The 23,296-nt window shown below is 39.1% G+C and overlaps 1 protein-coding gene across 1 annotated transcript in view; it reads right to left on the bottom strand.

Moving 5' to 3' along the window:
- LOC126235493 (uncharacterized) overlaps window positions 1-23,296 on the bottom strand; it is a 177,559-nt gene that overhangs the window by 59,649 nt on the left and 94,614 nt on the right. The window contains exons 7-12 of the mRNA XM_049944212.1: window positions 20,108-20,298; window positions 18,812-18,975; window positions 16,196-16,371; window positions 11,917-12,073; window positions 4,173-4,333; window positions 2,417-2,745 (exon numbers count right to left, since the gene is read on the bottom strand). Of these exons, the coding sequence (XP_049800169.1) occupies window positions 2,417-2,745; window positions 4,173-4,333; window positions 11,917-12,073; window positions 16,196-16,371; window positions 18,812-18,975; window positions 20,108-20,298 (1,178 nt within the window). The remainder of the gene's footprint in view (window positions 1-2,416; window positions 2,746-4,172; window positions 4,334-11,916; window positions 12,074-16,195; window positions 16,372-18,811; window positions 18,976-20,107; window positions 20,299-23,296) is intronic.

Consider the following 23,296-nt stretch of genomic DNA (forward strand, 5'->3'; position numbering starts at 1 on the left):
TGCCATCGAACAGGAGTCCCATTTCAAATTGGATGACATCACAGAAAAGAAAAAGCTAGCAGATATATTCTGTTTGTCATTTTGAACTAAGAGAACTGTCATTCATATCAAATACAACACAATGAAAATCACAGTTTATGAACTTATGACATGTTACTGTCTTGTAGAGGGAAGATCAATATAATATGATTTCTTAAGATACACTTTTTATTAGTGATAGAAAGTTGAAGCTAGTTAATGGCTATCAGTTTTCAGCAAAGTACAAGCTGCAATGGAGAAGTAGTTGACAGTCAAGACAATGTACATGGTTATTCTGGATGTTGAATCAATAAGCAACAGTTCAGAATTAAAAAGTAATGGCAATCATAATCTAATCAAATATACTCTCAAGCATGGAACATTTCATTCTGGTGCCTCAGGTGAAAGGACCCAGGACACTTCTGCACTGAGAAATATCTGAAATTTTAATAAAAAGAGTAAATAAAATGTGAATTCAAAGGTAACAATTTCGAAAGATGATGTCATCAAACTGTACGCTGCTGTCCTTGGCAATTGAATCAAAAGTCAAGATTACATTGCAGTAGAAAAGCCATTAACAGCAATGTAGCAATAAGAAATTAAGAAAAACTGTGTAGTCGATGAGCAGTCGCTGAAATCACTGACTACATTTACATCGAAGAATTTAATAACTCCATGAATTGGAAGATCATTGACTGCAACTTCTAAGGCTAAAATTGTTTCATCAGTCCATCATGCCCCAGCAGCTGACAGTAGCCAGTCCACTGCTTGTCCACCTACGGCAATGGCGGCTTCAGCCGCACACCAACCTTCAGCAGTGCGGTTCACCCAGCACAGTGATCTGTCTTCCCTTGAGAATTACAATGCTGTGAGCTACCCAAGCATTGTTTGATGAGCAGTATTAAATACAAGCTGATTTGTATTAGTTTTGGTGGTGGTGTGTGTATTGAGACAGTAATTAAGAGTGAAACTGGCAACCAAAGCTTATTGGGTTTGTTCAACAACAGAGACATTACTCAGTGACAACTGGAAGCAAACTACAGTTAATTATGTTTAGTTTTGTTGCTAATGTATGTCAGTAGTGACGAGAGACATGGAGATGCACTTACAACATTTGTTTCAGAGTTTTAGTGAACTGAGTAGTAAGCTAGATGCGAGAAACACTGAGTTAAACATTAAGTATCAAAGCTCAAGACGATCAATTAAACACCAGTGTAAAAGCATATTAATTTCGAAAAAGTTTTGCTGGAGACAAAAGAAGAGATGATAGTGGAATTAAATTCTAAGACAGATAGTACAAATACCAACTTAAAAGTTGGAATTAATGGTGGAAATACAGACAATTGATGCCAACCTCAAAAAACGTATTACGGAGTCACTTAAAGAAAAACTAAATAATAAGATTTCTGTTTGTGGAAAAGATGTGGGTGTAGTGTCTGTCATTGAAGGCCCTCATGAGACTTTCAGGATACTGGACAAGGGAGTTCTCGTCACCACAGATGGAGGAAGCGATGACAGCTGTCGAGATGAAGGTACTGTTGGTGGTTAGTAGCTACAAATATCGACAGAGTTGTGGATGGAGCCACCAGAGAGGTGGAGGTTAAAGCCCAGGAATGTGACACATGGGGTTGAGGAGGACCACGTGAAGTGGATGGGAAAGAAAGTGTTGAGGTTGTGAAGGAACAAGAATATGGTGTCTTGGGCCTGGGTCAAGATCATGAAGATATATCACAGGTAAACCCAATCCAGGCAAATGGTTTCGGATTTTGGAAGGCTAGGAAGGTTTCCTCCAGATAGCCCATAAAAAGGTTGGTGTGGGTGGGTACCATGTGGGTGCCCATGGCTTTGATATGGATTTTGGAGTCCCGTAATCCTCCTGACCTCAACCTTTGTTAGCCACTGTCCTCACCCATCCAGCCCCACCCCTGTTCCCATTCCAGCACTACACAGCCATCATTTCACCGCCACACCCAGTCTTTTAATTTATTTCTCTCCTTTCCACTACTTACCCCCTCCCCCCTCTGCACTTTCTCTCCTCTCCCCCCCCCCCCCCCGTCTAAACTGCAAAACTTCACTGTCCGCCACTCCCACCATACTATCCCTCCCCCTCCCTACCCAGCTTCCTTCTTACCCCCACCCAGTCGCCACTCCCATCATGCACTGGTGCTGCTGTTCGCAGTGTAGTTTTAGCTCTCTGAGACTGCAGACATGTGTGGAAGTTGTGTGTGTGTGTGTGTGTGTGTGTGTGTGTGTGTGTGTGTGTCTACTGTTGACAAAGGCCTTAATGACCGAAAGTTATGATTGTGTGAATCTTTTTATTGTGCCTACCACGGTTCAGCATCTCCACTATATGGTAGCAACAATCATACACAAAATATACTATAAAGAAATACTTTACCTGGATCCCTTGAAATCCTCATCTGAATCTGCATCATCCTCAGAACTTATGTCTAGACTGTTAAGTCGTCTATGCTTCTTTTTGGGAAGTGGATATCTTCTCACAGGAGGTATGTAGCCCTCTGGTTCATCTTCCTCTTCCTCCTCATCTGAGTCTCTTCCTTCCTCTCCATTTTCTTCCTTCTTTTTCTTTTTGGTTTCATCATCTTCAGCTTTCTTGTCACCAGCCTCCAACTTTTCCTTCTGCTCCTCCTTCTCAGCATTAACAATAGTTGCAATATCTTTTCCTCTCCCTTGATTCCCAGCTCCTTTCACAGCTTCCATTTCATCCTGGAAACCAAAGAAAAGTTGAGGGTTACACTACACATCATTCTCTGTCCCAGAACACAGTTAATATATCCTAAAGCAATTTAATTAAATGTCCTGTTTGACAGAGTGTGTGCTCCTGTTGCCATGGCAAACAGAACAGTTCAGCATGTCTTGAGATAGGATGAACCAGCTTTTGACGAACAATCACTCAAAGGATGTGCAAAATGCACAATAATGGTGCATTGGTGCATTTGGTTGCATCCAGATTGTGAGTGGTCAAAGCACAGGCTACTCCATTTCAAAGTTCATGCAGGTACCAGACTTTTCACATGCCACATTGTGGCCCAAGCACATCGGGTTGTGAAAACTGCTGCAACTTGGGACAACTGTCATGGTAAACAATTTGTTCACTTTAATGTTACCGTTTTTCAGATGTGAGCTAGTGTTTTTATACTTTATCAGTAATAATTATTTTACATTGGCCATAGCAGCTCACAATTACCTCTAGACACCAGGAGGAGCACCAAGTGAACACTCTCGGTACCCACAGCTGAAGCAGACACGGTCTGCTGCTCGGTTGCAGTGTGTGAAGTGGCCGATTTGATGTAAAATGAGGACCAATAGTTGAATGTACTTTTTATTTTATTTAACAAATGCCACAAACTGAATGTAAACAAGCTGATAACAGCATCTCTTGAAACCAGCATTTGATCTGTATCAAGTGTTATTAAAGTGGTTGAATGCCAACAGTTATTACAGACTTATTCATTAAGATTTGCCATTAACTGATGCAAATGTAATAATAGAAATGGGATCACATTGTAATGAATCACTCACTAATTCAGTGTTGCACAACAGAAACTGGTGAACTGCTATACAATCCGGAACCATCATCTTGCTTTGAAGCACAGAAGCAAATGCTCCTCTACTCACCATACATCACAGAGTGAACAGATCACCAAGGGTGCATGACCACCATCAGTGGATACTCAAAGCACAGACAAACGTCAGCTGGACTAATGAGTTGTGTACATGCTGGTGCACACTGATGGTACAGTAACAAGTTACATTAATTCAAGAACTGATGCAACCTACTTGCCAACAGGGTATTGTTATGGTAGGTGGTGGACATGTCCTCCCTCAGCACATCTAGGATTGCAATGGGCCACGTGCACATGCCTTGAACACAGCTATTAACTAATCTATTAGTTACAGGCAGAGGTGCAGCAGCTGTGGATCAGTATTAAACCCCCAACAATTCCCACATCTTGTGGAGTCCATGCCATTATGTGCTGCTGCGATCATCAGGTAACTGTTCAAGAGTAACTTAAAATTAACGTGAAAAACACCCTTGTTTTTTAAGTTATGCAACTTTATTCGACTAAGGTGTAAAAATTGTAATAACGTATAAATAAGAGTAATGCCTTCTTCAATCAGTATACACAAACCTGAATTGCAGAATAAATGAGATCATCATAGTCATTGTATCGGTAGCTAAGAACAGTCTGACGCCTCTGGCGTAACTGGTAAACTGGCTCAGAGTCATCAGATGATGAGGCAGAACTAGATGAACTAGATGATGACCTCCTTGAGCCAGGTACAGAAACTGCTGAAAGAGAGAGGGAAACATTATTTAAACAACAAAACAACTGAAATCATACTGTGAAGTGAAGTGTGTGCAGCATTTTCCTTGCATCTTACAATAAAGAAAATGGGTTTATCAGAACATTGCAGCAGACTGTATATCCAAATGTACTCTCCTGACAGATTTCAAATGTGTATCAGAGTGAGGTTGAACCTAGGCATTTGTTTCTCATGGATAATACTCTGATCTACAAATCATCTAAGCAGGTAAGGAATATGAATTCAATGCTTCATTACATTGTACCTCTTGCAAGTTTCTCAAACTACTTACAACCTTTATTGCATGCCTCACTTAACTGGTTTCTCTATGAGGAAATGTGTGAGGCTGAAGCCTAAGTGGAATGAAATTTTCACTTTTTGGCACATAGCACACTTGATGTAACCTTCATGAGTGAGACTATCTGGTAGAGGGTCACCACTGAAGACAAAGATTCTAGCTGTAGTCCTGGTCTGCCCCACAATCGTAACAGATAAAAACAGATTTACTGAAATGCATACATGTGCATTTCTATTTTCCTTGCTTTTTCATTATTAGGAAAAAGATAGGTGGGAGTGGGGGGAAGGGGAGTAGTAGGCTTAAGAAATTTGATTCCATGGCGTGATATAGCATTTGTGCCTCAGAAAATTTCGTTACACAAGATCTTAAATGAGATTCATCCCAAAGTCAATTCCACTTTAGTAATGGAGTGAGATCAGTCTCCCGTAACTAGATACAGTGATCTATAGACGATCTGACAGTACTACAGGGCATGGAGTGTATACAAAGCTTACCAACACAAGTTGGTATTTAGATGCAACTTCACACTGCCATCCAGCCCAGAAGCAATCGGTGCTCATCACACTGCCTACACGTACCTTCCGTACCAATGACAATAATGGCTCGGAATCGAAATTGGGGTTCTTAGAGGAGACAATGAAGGGCAACGGCTACTATAGTTTGTCCATAGACAGGGCATTCAAATGAAATATTATTAATTATGCTTATCCTGAGTGTCAAATAAAAAACTATATTTTCCAGTCCCTAACCAATTTTCATCTATTTTATCACAAAATCTAAAAATTTTATTGATATACAAGAACATAATGGAGCCTATACTCGGAATTATAATGAAAAATAATAAGACAAGGAGATGGACTATCCCACTCCTTTTCAACTGCATCTCGGAAGATGTCATTTGAGAGTGGAGAAAGTTGTTAGCCCAAGAAGAAACAAATGAAGAGCAGTTCAGACTTGGCCCTGAGACTAAAAGGGTGTACATTGACTGCAGATGACTTGGCCATTTTTGCTAACAACACAGAGTTAGCAGTCAACATGATCAATAGGCTGTCAGAAATGGCTGAAAAAATTGGACTCCAGATCTCTATACAAAAGACAAAATATACGACGAACACCTGTGATGGACCTGAATGGATCACCACCAATCTGGGAAAAATCAGACGAGTTAAATATTTCAGGTATCTTGGTGAAGTCATTCAGGAGAATGGATTAGAAGGACAAGCAAATAATGTCAGGATGAGGAAGTTAGACCAGGCATAGCAACTGATAAAGATTACCTATAACAAAAAGTATGAGTATTGGGGGCAAGTTTCAACATTGTAATACAGTTGTAAAACCTGAGGGCTTATATGTGTCCGAAACTTTGACCATGAATAGACAAGGTCAAGCTGAGCGGCTGGAAAAGCGAGAGCGTAGGATATTAAGGAAAATCCTAAGTAATAGATGGGCTGATGGACAATGGTGAATGAGAGCAAATGAGGACTTGTAAAGCAAGACAGAACCTATCACAACACCCATTAAGAAGAGACGATTGTTATGTTACGTCATCTCATGAGGTTGGACGGCGACTGACTTACAAAAAGAATATGGATTTTCATCCAATATAAGAATATAAGGCCGAGATGGTTCGAAGAATGTGAAAAAGATCTTAGACAGATTGATACCTCAGAGAGAAAAATTCCTGACAAGAACAAATTTAGAAGATTGGTGAACAACTACCAAGGTTTCAAAATGGAATCAACATCCAAAAGATGGAGAAGACCTTTGTCTTGAAGAGCATAAACAGGTACTTCTTGGTGGGCTCAAAAGATCAGATTCCCAGTACATTCAATCACAGATGCTCTGCCACCAGACATGGCATTTTAAGGACTCAGGCACGATGACAGAGGATCAGACACTGCTTATTTCCCATACACAAACTGTATTGTCAGGTCATTTTTATAAAATTGGCAGGTGCTCACAAAAAAAGTCAATACACGGATTCTGTAGTCTTTGATGCAGTGTGCACACATCACATTACAATCTGGCAGTCTGCAAATAACGTCCTCCGCACTAGCCAGCAACGGCCATGCCTGGTTGGCTGGGCTGTTTCGTTGGACTGGGTAAGGGGAGAGGAAGGGGCAGGGTAGGGAAGATGGTAGGAAATGCTGAAACAACTGCAGCGGGCAGTAAATGCAGCTCTGCACTGAGTCATGCAGAAGGCAAGCAAATGCCTCTGCTGAAAAGCAAATCGAGTACTGTGCCTTTTCCAGTGTTTTTTGGCAAAATGGAAAAATTCCCCAAGTTTTCCAGAACAAAAAAAGTCTATAAGTTTTCCTGGTTTTCCAGGGTGTGGAACATCTTGTAAAAAGAAAGATGAAGTATTGTCTTCTCTCTATCCTAGGTTACCATTTGTTTCTAGAATTACTGACCAAGTCAGCAGAAGTCTATGATAAAATGGTGTACAGAAGTAAATGAAGAACTTTTCCCAACACAAAATGGACACCCCAGATTCCCTCCACACTGCGGGAGTCTATGAAGTGACATGAGACTAAGGCAAAGTGTATATATGTGAATGAAAATAAAAATAATTATTAAACAGCATTAACACCTCATGCGGTTTACACAAAGTGTGAAATCTATGGTAACAGAATAGCAGGAAAACTATGGCCAAGACAACAAATTTAACAATGTTCATATGCTAGCCAAGGACAGCAACAGTTACAGAAGTAAAGTCAGAGAAGTGGTTGAGATTTCTAAGAACAAATGTGATTTAAATAGGAAAGACATCTATATGCTTCCAACTTTGTAAATCCTACCAGCTTAGCGACCTCCCACCATCGAGGAAGTTAATACACAGTTATGAAAGCAAGGAATACAAATGATCTGGAAGCCACTTTTGCAACACATCGATAATACTTCGATAAAACATTTCCCCTCTCTTGCTCTGCCTATTTTGCTTCTTATACAATGACAGTGGCCAAACAATAGTAGCCAGAAGATTATTATCCAATAATTCCACTTCTTTAGAATAAGTGTAAAAAAGCTCACTCTTTTAGGTGTATGCAATACTGCTCTTTGACAGTGTTCAGCTAACCAAAAACACCAGGAAATCCAAAAGAAGATCCCAGACGAGATGTCAAAACACTGATTGTGTAGAAAGAAAATCAAGAGGAAATGGACACAGCCTAATGACCCACATTTTATCTTCAACGACAATGGTCCCGAGAGCCGCAGACTTACATCACGATTAAAATTTTCCATTTCTAACCTAGTGCTACAAATCAATGACTATGAGAAAGAAAGATTGAAGAAAAACCCAGCAAGCAAGATGAAGTACATTACAATGATGAATGGTAATACATAACATATGAGACTGACGAATACCAATCAAATTCTCAAGGAAATGTATAATATGGAACTAAAATACTGTAGACTCAAAGGACACCAAAGACTGAGATTTATCACATGGTGAAGATTGGTGTAAATATGACAGAAAACAACTGTCCCAGCATAGAATAGGAAGCAACATACAAAGTTAACAGTTGGTGGAAAGGCTTATTATGCCAACTTTTCAAACAGATGAAAATACATGGAAGTTAATCAAATGCTGTTTACAAACGATGCAATGTGAACCAAATACATAACAATATGGTGCTAATATTCAAACTATAGCAAGGACCTAATAATTTATTTAAAATGTGGAGACAGTTTTACAAATGGAACCAAAGCTTAGATGCTAACAAAGCCTTGTACATTTGTTAACTTAATAAAGAAAGTTTGTTGTAACACATGAAGCACAAATTATTTTGATGGGTAGCAACATTTGAATAAATGCATTTTGTATTAACACAACACTTTTTCAACAAACAACAATTCCAATTCCTGGAGATCATGAATTTATGAACCTTGTGAGAATGAGCACAATTAAGGAGCCAGTGAAAGAACATTGCAGCTCGGATGGGGATTCAGTAATTGAGGTGAGAACGAGCATCTGCTGGATTTCCATATGGTGTGAGCGAGGACTGTGTACATCTTGGATGCTTCATTTCTTCACAAACTTTAACCTCAGTTTTCTCAAAGTTGGCAAAATTTGGTTTCAGGTATCTTCCCAGTACTGTCTAGGGTGATCTTGCAGAAGTTATTGCTTCAGATTTATTATCAGAAATTTTCCTTTTTATGTAAAGGGAACATTTCCAGTCATTAGACTGGTAAATAATTATAGTGGTCCTGTAAGTCTTACAGAGATTTGCAATTTGTTCAAGTGACTTGTACCAATATTAGATAGGTTGTGTTCTCGCTTAATGTACAGCTGCCCTCTTGTCAGAATGTAAAATTAACTCCATTAAAACACAGTGTTTTTGAAATACAATATGTAGGTCTTTTCTCCAGAGTACAAGGCACTGAATCAGAGGAAAATGTCCTGTACAGAGATTGGTCTATATTGTTTTGCACTAACTGTGTGACCAGAAGATGGAATGGCATGAGTCAACAGCTGATTTCCTTGCCTGTGTGCAGCTTGTTGACCATCATTTCCATTCACTCTCCTCTCCATATTTCTTGATGCTCCGGCTCAACAATGAGGTAAGGGCACACAGCACAATTTTTGATTGTTAAATGCGCCATATCTATAATAAACTTTCTAATTTCAATTTCTCTGTTTTCACTGTGGGCAATTTAAAACCAGAATTTCTGTCGAACTCTCCAGCCTGTAATTATTATTCACACATGATATATAGTTGCTCGAAGAAGGATTTAAAGAGAGAGAGAGAGAGAGAGAGAGAGAGAGAGAGAGAGAGAGAGAGAGAAACCAATATGGGGATAAGAAACTCTGGACAGGAAGACATTCTCAGAAAGCCATGCGTAAAGCTGTTTGAGGATATTGAACCTTCAAGTATTATTTTAAAAGCTTTTTTAAAAAATAAAATGTGAAATAAAAACTCTTATGTGACATTTGCACATAGCCTGCTGAATGACTGCCCCCCAAAACGCCACTAAAATCAACTTTTAACACTATTACTCGTATTACCTACAATTGTATTATCTAACTTCTTTGTCTGTTTTTACTTAACGTGGCTTCTTTGTCACCAAGCTCTTTGATGTACAATCTGCGTAAATGTTTTATTCATTATTTATGACCATTTACATAATTGTAATTTATCTATGGATGTATTTTCAAAAGTAATATGCTGTAACATAATGGAAATGTTAAAAATTTTGTTGTAATACTGGTTCATGCATAAGGCATGTAGGTTTGCAATCCCGTAAAACATGGAGGGAAGCCCCTCTGCAATGAAACAGCTTGGTGGGAATAGAAAAGGTGGATCTGGTGATTCAACTGCATGGCTCCTTAGTGGTAAGAGTCGCTGGTGGCCAGCAGGCAGAATATTCGCATCTTGTGAACTGAAAGACGCGAGAAGAACTTCAGTATTATATAATACAGCCTCATATGTGCAAGTAATTTGGCTAATTATTCATGGCTTACTTTGGTTAGCTCTTTAATACAAAAATCTGATGCTCAGAAGAGAATTCTCAGAGCTTGTTACACAGCAACACCCATGGACAGCTTTGCCACCTTTTTTGAATACCCACAGGAGATCAGCACTGCCACCACCTTCATCTCAAATTACCAACTGAGTTCTGTATAACTGCATGGACCAGTGATGCAATTTCTTTTTCAATAATACATTTGTGTTTTGTAAACTTTCTATTGAGCCCCGTATTTTATCCCTCGTTGGTTACCTAGGCAGGGTCCAATCCCAAGTTCTGTGATACTTCCAAAGCAGCTGCCTTCTTTAACAAAAGTTAATAAACTCTGTGGGGATGTAAAGCACATAATTATTTAGTGAGCAAAAGTTTTGAAATACTTCACACAATTTTTATAAAAGGATAATTAAAAATTCATCAAAATACTATTACTAAAAGAAGATTTAAAGTATTCCGTTTAAAGGTTCTTCTTATTGAAATAACAATGTTTATAAGTCCTTGTGTTGTATAATTAACAGTGTTTCTAATATTGTGTTGTGACTAAAATGTTTGGCATAGAGTCGAGTCTACCAGGGTCCCCATGCTAATAGCTCAGCTAGATTTAAATTTCATATTACAATAACAGCGCTCAAGAAATACAATTTTCATTATTATAACTTGTGTGCACTACAGTATGGAAATAGCTTTAACTATTCAAACTATACTAGCTTTAGGTAATCCATGTTCCATCTGGGCTAAAATAGTATAAGGAAGTGTGGTAGTAATTTCCACTAATTAAATTGACAAAAGAACCCCTGTCCAAGTTAGCAGTGCTCCAACATTGGCAATTATTTATCTATAATGATCATTAGCTACCTACTGTACTGTACAGATAGTAAGTGTTACTGAGAACCAGTTGTTGCCTCGACATATTAATACTCCTCTTGTGTAGTTCATGTCAAGCCACTGGTTCATTACTTATTAAATTGTGCTACTGCCTTGTATCTTATGAGCAAAACAGAATTTCAGTATCAGATTAAGTCAGTCCCAATAGTCAACTTTATTTATGGATCGTGCTGGTACCTGGTACAATTTTGCCTAATTAGTCGGGCAACCATTTCCTTTCACAAAATTACAGTTTACTTAATTACTAATAGAGCCTTGGTTCGATTCCCATTTATTCTGTTACTGTTTCCTTTCAGTAGAAATCTTTAGAGAAACAAAACCAATCCGATACCTTTCCATACATACAGTCATTGTCACAAATTAAAACCCGTTCACAGTAGTAATGTTATCAGTCTGTTGCCAATTTAGTAATAGCCAGTAGTGATATAAACTGAGTAGCTGTATAAATTCCAGGACCCAGACACAGTGGTAGTCGACCAACTCCCTTGAGGTCTGTCTCTCACAGTTAGTGAAGGAAATTATATGAAAACTACTTGTACATGGATGGGCCTTCCCACTTTCAGGAGGAGAATTAGCTTCTTTACAAGAATCAAGGCATTGTCCTGTTTTATACAGAAGTTTCTTCACTACATGTTATAGTGTAATTATTCATGACCTAGTGATATGTCACAGATGATGTCAACTCCAGCACCTGCACTGAAAAAGGACAGTTGTAGACCTCATTATTTGAAGAACTATATTTCCAACCATTCACCTCAGTGATCACTCACAAGTGGCAAAAGGCTAGATCCTGGCTGACAGTAATACTGGTTTTAATTCAAGAGAAGATTTACCAGCATACCATAATGACATAATCTGAATGTGAGCCCTATTGTTATGAAAATATTACAATCATACATAAAAATGGTCTAGTCTCTCACCTTCTGGGTCTTCCTTTTCTGATTTGTTTGGAAGCACATTGTCTAAACTAATTCCAACATATGCTAGTCTTTTACGCCTTAGTTCTTCATTTTCACGGCGTTTCAGTTTGCTATCAAGATCTTTTAAACTTTCTTGGAGGTTACCAAGTAATGTAGCCTGAAATAGAACAATTTCACGGATTATTTTTGTTAGTTACATGTTCTATAGGTTATTAATACACTATGTCGTAATGACATAAGAACGTAAATCACTGAATCACCATTTAAATTGAGCTAAACAAACATATACAACAAAAGATGTGATCAGACATTACATATTGGATTTAGCAAGAGAACACCCTTCATATTTATATTTTTATGTTGGTAGTGTACTTGTATGCTAACTGCACAGTACCTGACTAACTGTGCTGTCTAACTGTTTAATCCCTTGCATAATGATAAATTACTTTAAGCTGAGTTTGGTCGTATAGATTCCTTAGCAGAATTGGACAATATGTTGCATGTAGTTCAACTGGCTAGCAAGCAAACCATATGATTAATGAAACTCATGCGGCATTTTGTAGTGTTGATGAGAGCGGTCTGATTAAAATGATTAAAAACACAATGTGCCTGCACCTCCACACCCCCCTCCATAAACACACACACACACACACACACACACACACACACACAGTAAATCTAAAAAATAAATCACTTAGACAACAGTACAAGGAAAGACAATTATCTGTCCTATAGAGGAATTATTGGACAGCAGCGAGGTCTATAACACAAAGTGTTAATGATTTTGCCTCATTAAATGAACTATTCTTAATCTATTTAACGAGGTACAGCCTTCGACACATACAAAATGCCAGCTAAGTTTCATTAGTAATTCAGTTATCATGGCGATATCTTTACAAGATTGAACTGCTATCAAAATTTAGTTCAATTTTTGCAAAGAAAGCAATCTGACCAAACTCAGCCTACATGGGTCCACCATCATGCTACGGAATAGATAGTGCACTGTGTCAAGCACTGCGTAGTTAGCATACAAGTACACTGTTGTTGTTGTTGTTGTGGTCTTCAGTCCTGAGACTGGTTTGATGCAGCTCTCCATGCCACTCTATCCTGAGCAAGCTGCTTTATCTCCCAGTACCTACCGCAACCTACTTCCTTTTGAATCTGCTTAGTGTACTCATCCCTTGGTCTCCCTCTGCGATTTTTACCCTCCATGCTGTCCTCCAATACTAAATTGGTAATCCCTTGATGCCTCAGTACATGTCCTACCAACCGATCCCTTCTTCTAGTCAAGTTGTGCCACATAATTCTCTTCTCCCCAATTCTAATCAATACCTCCTCATTAGTTATGTGATCTACCCATCTAATCTTCAGCATTCTTCTGTAGCACCACATTTCAAAATCTTCTATCCTCTTCTTGTCCAAACTATTTATCGTCCATGTTTTACTTCCATACATGGCAACAGTCCATACAAATACTTTCAGAAACGACTTCATGACACTTAAATCTATACTCGATGTTAACAAATTTCTCTTCTTCAGAAACGCTTTCCTTGCCATTGCCAGTCTACATTTTACGTTCTCTCTACTTCAACCATCATCAGTTATTTTGTTCCCCAAATAACAAAACTCATCTACCACTTTAAGTGTCTCATTTCCTAATCTAATTCCCTGTCCGCCCCCGGTAGCTGAATGGTCAGCGTGACTGATTGTCAATCCTCTGGACCCGGGTTCGATTCCCGGCTGGGTCGGGGAATTTTCTCTGCCCAGGGACTGGCTGTAGTGCTGTCCTCATCATCATCATCATCATCATCCTATCACCCTAATCAACTGCGGGTCGCCGAAGTGGCGTCAAATTGAAAGACCGGCACCTGGCGAACGGTATGCCCGACGGGGGGCCCTAACCATACAATTAAATAAATCTAATTCCCTCAGCTGATGGCACTTGTCGCTGCGTGTCTTTCGCCTTTCGGCTCGGGTCGGCTACAAGTTTAGTCTGAAAAACCCGCTGGTTTGATCTGTAGCTCGCAGTACAAACAGGGAATGCCATCTTGAGTAGGGCAAGGGACGTGTGGAGCTCCGCCGGCTACACGGACACAGAAGGCTGTTGGCAAGTGAGCTTGGGTGGGTTGTGCTGTAGGCCACCTCGAGATTGTTGTCTTGGCTTTTCTGTTCCCTGAATGGAATTTTTGGTGGTTGTCTTGAGTGGCGGTGGGCTTGTGTTCAAATGAATACGGTTTTAAGTGTTGCAAGGATTTGCAGGCCATTTACTGAATTAGTTTTCGTTGTTGCAGTTGTAATTAAATTTCCATGTGGTTTTAAGTGCTACACATATCAGTTCGGCAGCTATTTTATTCGTTAACTTTGTTATTTAAATTTACCAATGGTTTTAGGTGCTGCTCAGATGAGCTATCGCTGCACCTTTCGCTTGTTCTGTATTTATGTGATCTAATTAATTTTTCCTGCCTCGAGATGACTGGGCGTTGTTGTGTCGTCTTCATCATCATCATTCATCCCCATTACGGTCGGAGGAAGGCAATGGCAAATCACCTCCACTAGGACCTTGCCTAGTAAGGCGGCGCGGGTCTCCTGCGTCGCTCCCCTATGCTCTGTAAAGGAGTATGGGACTCATCATCATCATCATCAATTCCCTCAGCATAACCCGACTTAATTCGACTACATTCCATTATCCTCGTTTTGCTTTTGTTGATGTTCTTCTTATATCCACCTTTCAAGACACTGTCCATTCCGTTCAACTGCTCTTCTAGGTCCTTTGCTGTCTCTGACAGAATTACAATGTCATCGGCGAACCTCAAAGTTTTTATTTCTTCTCCATGGATTTTAATTCCTGCTCCAAATTTTTCTTTTGTTTCCTTTATTGCTTGCTCAATATACAAATTGAATAACATCAGGGATAGACTACAACCCTGTCTCGCTCCCTTCCCAACCAATGCTTCACTTTCATGCCCCTCGACTCTTATAACTGCCATCTGGTTTCTGTACAAATTGTAAATAGCCTTTCGCTCCCTGTATTTTACCCCTGCCACCTTCAGAATTTGAAAGAGAGTATTCCAGTTAACGCTGTCAAAAGCTTTCTCTAAGTCTACAAATTCTAGAAACGTAGGTTTGCTTTCCTCAATCTATCTTCTAAGGTAAGTCATAGGGTCTGTATTGCCTCACGTGTTCCAACATTTCTATGGAATCCAAACTGATCTTCCCCGAGGTTGGCTTCTACCAGTACAAGTACACAGTGCGAGTACACTACGAACACAAAAAATTAAAAATGAATTTCATCATGAAAATTTTTAACTAGATCAGTTGATCAATTTGTAATTAACAACTTTTAAACACACAAAGGAAAATCCAGGACATAATACTGACAGTATTATGAAAAAGGATAGAGTGCTACTTACCAAATAGTCGAGATGTTGAGTCACAGACAGGCACAATGTAAGACTGTTAAACAAGTAAGCTTTTGTATAAAAGACCTCTTTTCTGAATTAGACAACATAAACACACATTCAGCAGAGCCAACTTGCACAGTCTCTAGCTGCCAATGCAAGAATCAGAGTCTGGTCTCGGCAGCCTGAGAGTGCTGCATTTGTGTGAATGTATGTGTGTATGTTGTCTACTACAAAAGAAGAGCTTTTGGCCGAAAGCTTACTTGTTTAGCAGTCCTTTTTGATTTGCCTGTCTGCAACTCAACAACTCTGCTTAAGTAGCACTCTATCCGTCCCATAATATTGTCATAACTTTAAAACACATTTATATAAGATATCCAGTATAACTACCATTATTTTAAATAATGGTTTCCCAGAGGATTTCTGAGATGTGATATTAAATTCCTGGTAACTATGATAATACTATAAACATTTTACAAGAATGCCTTAATAAATGTAAGGAATTTTTATAACCAACACTAGGGATGTGCAACACAGACAGCATTATATTTTTCAACAATTTCTAAACAACTACACCAATAAAAACCACAGACTAATGAAACATTAACATTCCTTGCAAATAAATAAATAAATAAATAAATTTACAGTGCAGCTTAAAACAAGAAGAAGAAGAAGAAGAAGAAGACAAAAATGAACAGTAATGACAAAAATATTAAGACTAATTATTTGTGCCCCAGCGAGGAATTCCAGGGAGGTATCTGTGCGTGAACCATTTCTGAGTGTCTGCAAAGCCACATACCAAATTATGATTCACTTTTTATCCACATAATGCCAGGTATTATTTTAAAGAATTGTTTATTTCTCTCTTGTAAACTACTTACATGTTCACAAGGTGGACAGAACCAGTCACCTTCAGGAATTACAAGTAGCGCAGGTCTGAGACAAGATCCATGCCAACCAGAATCGCATTTATCACAAAGCAGAATCCATTCAGGATGATCACTTTTGCCACATTTTTGGCAAGCATGTTTATCTTCCAGTTCTTCAGTTTCAGTATCTAAAAAATGTATTACAGATAAATTACTAGAACAAAAGACTCTAGTACAGCAAAATAAAAGTTATGAATCACAAAGTTTAGTTGGAACATGGTACATACTTCATACGCCACCTTACTACGTTTTATTCTCACAAGAGGAATACTGAATTTTAGAATCCCAAACAAGAACATGTAATTTCAAAAATAACTACACAAAAAGACTTGCTGGTCATTTCAAATGTTTTTAGTTTCTTTGGTCTCAAAATTTCTCAATTTGGTCAATTAAAATTAGCAGCCAGCAAACCAACAACCTTCTCAAAAATCATAAAATCCTAAAATGAACACCTATTTAATATGCTGGATGAAAATCTTTGGCAACCAAAATAGTCTGAATCTCCCTACGGGTTGTTTCCTATGAAACTATATATCTCTTCACACAAAGCAGCTGTTATAATTCCTTGAGGGGTGATGGAAAAGGATAGCAATAGAAAGTGGAGAAACCCTAATTATGATATAATCTGAAGTACCCTCTATCATGCACTTCTACTAGACTGTTGTCTCCACAAGGAGGTTTACTTACATTATTTACAATGATTAACTACAAGAAATGAGAATTATAGTGAGTCTACAAACTGAAGAGTGAGCAGATGAGTACCCACTCTCTCCACCCAGCTTCATCACAAGGTTATAATGACCCTTTCACAGCACCCTTTAAATCGGTCTCCACACAGTGCACAGACCTGCCTTTGGAGTGTTCATTTTTAAACAAATGCATTAAATTGATATGGAATACAGAATTAGTAATTACTATAACAAGCAGAATAAACACACATGAATGAAATCTGCATAAACCAGTATCTGCTGTGCTGCACTGCTAGATGGTACACTGATTCTTAGTCATCCTGTACAGCAGTTGCAACATTTTTCCTGGAAAGGTCATTACCCACATTCTTCAGTTTACAGGCGAATTATGGTATGGAGGAAACCATACAACCAAACAAAGTGACATTGCAGTTTTTTTTATGTAGAGATGGATTAAATCTTTGTAGCTGAAAAGAAAATGACAGGCTGACAACAACAGGGTGTATACATGGACAGGGAAATAAAATTCCCAGATATTTCCCAGTTGAAAATACACTTTCTCCCAGGTGAAAATACACTTTTTCTGTGTTAAGTGACAGTATACTCCTCTTCAGCACTGTAAAATCCTTTGAATGTTTATGGTTTTATACATTGATGTAGAATTTCCCAGCACTTTAGAAAACGAAACTCAGGGGAAAAAAACACGTTTTGGAAAGATCTTTGACGTGAAGCAACATGTACACTGCATATTATCGTGTTACGAAGGTATAAATTCAAAGGTATAAATTCGAATTCCACCAAACACCGTATGTTACTTTCTGAAGCATTGAAATCGAAATTGCGACAAGCTTTGTAAGCCACTCACAGCTCATGTCACGTAATCTCGCCAGTTGATGACAGCATAGGACACGTGATGTAGTCAGCCAATAGCAAGATCACTGTAAAGTAGCGCGAACACACAAATAAGAAAAGTTGATGGTTTAAATTAATATACGTAGTGTTGCTACAAGAAAAGCAAAGCTTTCACTCATAATATTGCTCTTGAAGATTAAGAAGCTGCAAGAGAAGCTAAGCTTCCACATATAATGTTTATCTTTTTTGCACGTTACACTTTAAGATACATCAGTAGTTTTTAATAACGATGTAAATGTCTGATTTCCTGGTCTTGAAGTTCTTCTAGATGGTCTTCCTCAAAGAGTAGTTTTTTAAATGAGAGTCAAACGCTCTGTGATTTAAGAAATTCGTCGTACATTCTCGCACATAGTTCATCTTGCGTAAAACGAAAGTAATGCTTTTCAAACCACCATTCGCAATATTTTCCCATGACCTGTTAGAAATTGGTTTGTTTCAGCAGTTCCACAGAGAGCCAGAAAACAAGCGTCACTGTACTTGTGCAGTTACGATGACACAGGAAGGCTGTACGTTCGTACATGTAAAACATTAAAAGATCTTTCATTATGTCATAAAATAAACAAGAAATCGGAGGATACTTCAAGAGCATCGGAATTTTGTGAACCATACTAAAATGCATAATTTGGCTTAAAGTGCACATTCGTATGTCCAGATTCGGATGTAAATTTTCTTGAGTACAAGTACTGCATTATCTCATGTTTGATTCTTTATTATGGCATAATGCCATATGAGCTAGAAGACTGAAAACGTGCACTTTACATGCAGCGAACAGTTGAAAGCAGCCAACAGTGTGAAATTAAATACTTTGTTTCAACTAAATTGAATGCCTTGGCAGAAAAGATTAATAAAATTAATAAGTAACAAGAAACCTATCAGTCCAACAAAACAATAGCTAAAGTATCTCAAAATCTATTTAACTAATCATCAACACTCTGATCTGGAATAGGCATACAGCAAATATTATTACCCTTCCGTGCAGTTCTGGCTCTGCGCAAGGGAAGGTCTTCTGTAGCGCCCACCTCTAGGTCAGATTCTGGGGAAAATTCATGATCTGATTTGAACACAAGCTCGGGTTCTTCCTCCTCTTCTTCCTCTTCAGTCTGTAACAATTCTTCTTCTTCTGCAGATGAACTGTAAATTGTATTCAAAAATTAACCTCAAAGTCCATTATTTGAAGCTCATACCATCAACACAGTACTTATAACCAATTAAGGTGTACCACTTATATCACAAACTTCTTTGAGTTACTAAGCAATAAAATCTTTACAGTGTCTAGTTTAAAGAGATCAGTACAGCAAGAGGACAGAACAGTTACATCATCAAATATTGGAATGTTGAAATGAAGACATAAGAAATATGCCTCTGTTTACATCACTCCAGATCATTAATATAAAGAGGTATGACCCCCCCCACCCCCCACCCCATTTCTCTTTCTCTTTCTAATTTTTGTTTTGGGAAAAAAAGACAACCTGCTAAAATTTACAAAATTTTCAGTTTTTGAGCTAACCAGTATTGGGAAATAAACTTTCCATACAAAGACAGAGATCTTTCTATTACTTTGAGGTTACAAAATCAAAAAATAAGAACAGACACTATGTGGAATCTGCAGCTGTAATACACCTTATGTAAGCTGACGGTAGAGGGGGAGAAAGGACACGAAAGGAAAGGAACTCATGATGTTGGCTGCATTGAGACTTTATGTGAAGTCAGTGGTACCAAGTGAAAATTTATAATGGACCGGGATTCAAACCAGGGATCTCCACCTTGCTGGGCAGTGCGTTAATCACTGCACCACCTGTACACAGCATTTATCACAACTGTGTGGACTAAATTGGTATACTCCTCAGCCGTATCACATTCCCACCCTGCACCACCTATCTGCAGCCCCCATTCACGCCCTTCATTCTCGCTACTTTAAGACTCCTGCTGGAGGTTGAACATGATTGTGCATTTGCACTAAAGCTGGTGGATTCATAGCCCATTGAGGCAATTCAATTATATGAATGCGTAATGTCTGTTCTTTTGGATGTGTTCGAAAGAAGAGACACCATGCAGAATCTGCAGCTGTAATACATATTACGTAAATTGAAGGTGGATGGGGGGGGGGGGGCCTGACTCTACATAATGTCCCAATGCAGCTGACATCATTAGAGACTTCTGTTTCCTTTCCTTTCTCCCCCTTCAAACTTAAATTTACATAATATCTTAAAGTTAAGACTATTGGCAGAAATGTTATTTTAAAAGGAAGAAGCCTTTCATTTACCTCGATTCTGATGAAGACTGCCATGGGTTATTTTCATTAAATCTTGCTAATCCATATTTCTTCTTGCGTTTCTTCTTCTTGTTGGTCTTTTGTTGCTGTTGTGACTGCAGTGACTGTTGCTGTTTTCCTTTCCTTTTTGAAGTAGAAGCATCAGCATGGTCGCCCGTAGTATAATCTTCATCAGAATCAGTCTGTTAAATAAAAAGAGAATGCTTTTCACTAATACTGTCAATTTTTCTAGAAATTTTGAGATATATAATGCAAAGTTTGGCCTCACAAAAAATAAAACATTATTACAAGCAATAAAATGGAAATTAAATACAATAAGTACATGCATTATAATTTGCTTTAGTTTCTTTACAGTGATGTTTTGAAGCAGAGGACAGGCTCTCATCAAATAAATGAGGCAGGACCTTTGTTACCAATCATCAATGAAAGCAACTGGAATAAGGCTGACACACTGAACATAATCAATCATTTTTTAACATTTTAAGTTTCTTGGTTTTCCCTGTAATGGATCAAGGAACAATGAGACTGTAATGCATAATTCTAAGGATCTACAGCAATCTGTCACTCCTAAAATAACTGGCTGTTGAAACTCCTCCCTCAGTAATATTTACTTTCTGGATCAGAACAAGAAGAAATGGAAAGAATTAAAATGCTGTTCCAGCCCTCATTGCAAAATAAACATGAACTAGTGTTAACATGAACTAATAATATTTGTAACTGACAAAGGCACAACAAAAAAGAAGTTACTCTCCTGAAATGGTAGCAAACATAAAAAGGCATGTTGTTACCTTCAGTCCAAAGGCTGATTTGATACAGCTCTCCATGGGAGTCTAACCTGTACAAGCTGCTTCATCTTTGCTTGGCTATTACAACCTGCATACTCTTGAATCTACTTACTGTAGTCAAGGCCAAGTCTCTCCCCTGACAATTACGCCCCCCCCCCCTCCTCCCCACCCATTCCCCACTGCCACTTCCGTCCATTACCAAACTGAGCACTGAGCATTCCTTGAAGATTCTGAATGTGTCATTTAAGGGGCATTACCAGCATCAGATATTGAGTGCCTGCTGTGCAAAATGGGGATCTGTTGTGTGCTCATATGAGCCATCATTACTAGCACCTGACAGAGTGTGAAAGGTGCCTCACTGTAGGTACCCATTTGGCAGGCTGGTCAAATTGTGCAGTATACAGATATGTGGGGCATTCAGATACGACAGTGGCCCTACATTGGACTGCATGAGAATATTAGGCCAGACATACCCATCATTAAGGTTCGGGTTGACCACGTCTGATCACCATATGGTAGGATCATTTTATTGTGCACTGAGCCATCATAACCCCTTCACATCTGCACCTACTATACGAGAACAAGTAATGGACTCCCTGCAACATTCTGTGTCACCTAACATCATTAGTCAGAGACTAACAGCAGCTGGACTACGAAATTACTGTCCAATGCTTAGGCCGCCATTAACACTACAACACAAACAGCCACAGTTGGAGTGGCACTGTGAATGGCAGCACAGACTCCTGATGAATGGTGTCGCATAGTGTTCAGAGATGAATTGCAGTTCTTCACTGCAGTTTTTAAACAGAACAATGCCCTTCCATACATCACACATCACTTAATTTGCTGCCCAAATACCAAAGCCCATTAAACTTTCCAAAACCCAATTTCCTTCACCTCGCTCATTAAAGACATAAAATATATTGCCTGATAAAACTGTAAAATTTGGGGGGGGGGGGGAGTTATACTGAATAGTAGGAGGAAGAGAAGACTGACGGAGGGGTGAAGAAAAGTAAAAAATAAGAACATGCAAAGCGGGAGGCAATGACCCGAAAGACATGAGAGAGAAACTGTGGAATGTTATTGAAGGGCTGGGTCACCATGATTCAAACTAAACTGTATGGTACTCATACAAAAGAAAGAAAATAGTATTCCCTTTATTACACAATTCTGCCCTCAGGATTAGACTCCACAATTGTTATGCCAAAGCAGTCAACTCCTTATGTTAAAACTCTGAAGTATGATTTAAATCCTCAAGCAAGGTCATCAGTCCCTTGATCAAAAGAAAATTCAGCTGAAGTTAGTGACGTCAGCCAGAAATTTGACAGAATGATGAAAGGGTACGAGAGGGGTAACAAAGAGGCACTTTACGTAATCTTGATGCCAGAACTAAGAAATAATTTAAATAGAAGTAGAACTATATGGGTCAGGGTAGTATATAGGTCAGAGTGTAGATGATGGCTCCTCCAGGCCTCATCTGTGGCGAGAGATGCTCCCACAGCCGTCCCACACCTGATCTGTTATAGACAACAGTGTTAAATATGGGAACACCACACATTATTCACAAGAGTGCTAGCTGTCAAGGGGGATGGGGGGTGAGAGTACACACTTTTTGACATTCTCAATTCACTCAAGATTTATTGTTGTAACAGTCCATGTGGAGCACATGAAATGATTACATTTACAGATCAATAGCACAAGCAGTTCTGACGTACTAGGTATCGATCCCTGTTGAAACACCCATATAAATACACGATGTTGCCTCCACAGGCGGCAATGCAGGCACTGACTCTGGCATTCAGTCAGTTGTACAAATGGCGAATACTGTCCTAGTATACTTTTTCCACAGGTGCTGGATCTGTTCACGTAGTTCTGTAAGAGTTGCTGGACAGCAAGTCACACAAGTCACTTCTTGTCCCATTACATCCCATACATGCTCGATTGGAGACAAGTTTGGAGAGTTTGCTTGCCAAGAAAGTTGCTGTACATCTTTCAGAGCACGTCGAGTTTCACGGGCAGTGTGTGGGTGAGCATTAAACTGTCAGAACAGCACATCACCTTCCTGTTCCGAAAACGACAAAAGAATGGGTCCAACAACATTCTGCACATACCGAGCACTGATTAGCGTCCCTTCCAGAAATGCCAAAGGTGAACAACAGTTGTGGCTTATCGCACCAAGAGCATAAGGCCTGAGAAGGGGCCAGTGTGTCTTGGGCGAATGCACACTACGAGACAGAACTCACCAGACCTACGTCGAACAAACAAGTGATCATCACTTGCATGCAGGCAGAATCTGCTTTCATCGCTGAAGAATACGGCACACCATTCCATCTTCCAACTGATCCTCTGACGGCACCAGTCGAGCCACGAACGTCGATGCTGTAGCGTGAGTGGT

This window comes from Schistocerca nitens, chromosome 2 (assembly GCF_023898315.1).
Source record: "Schistocerca nitens isolate TAMUIC-IGC-003100 chromosome 2, iqSchNite1.1, whole genome shotgun sequence".
In the NCBI taxonomy this organism is placed as follows: domain Eukaryota; kingdom Metazoa; phylum Arthropoda; class Insecta; order Orthoptera; family Acrididae; genus Schistocerca; species Schistocerca nitens.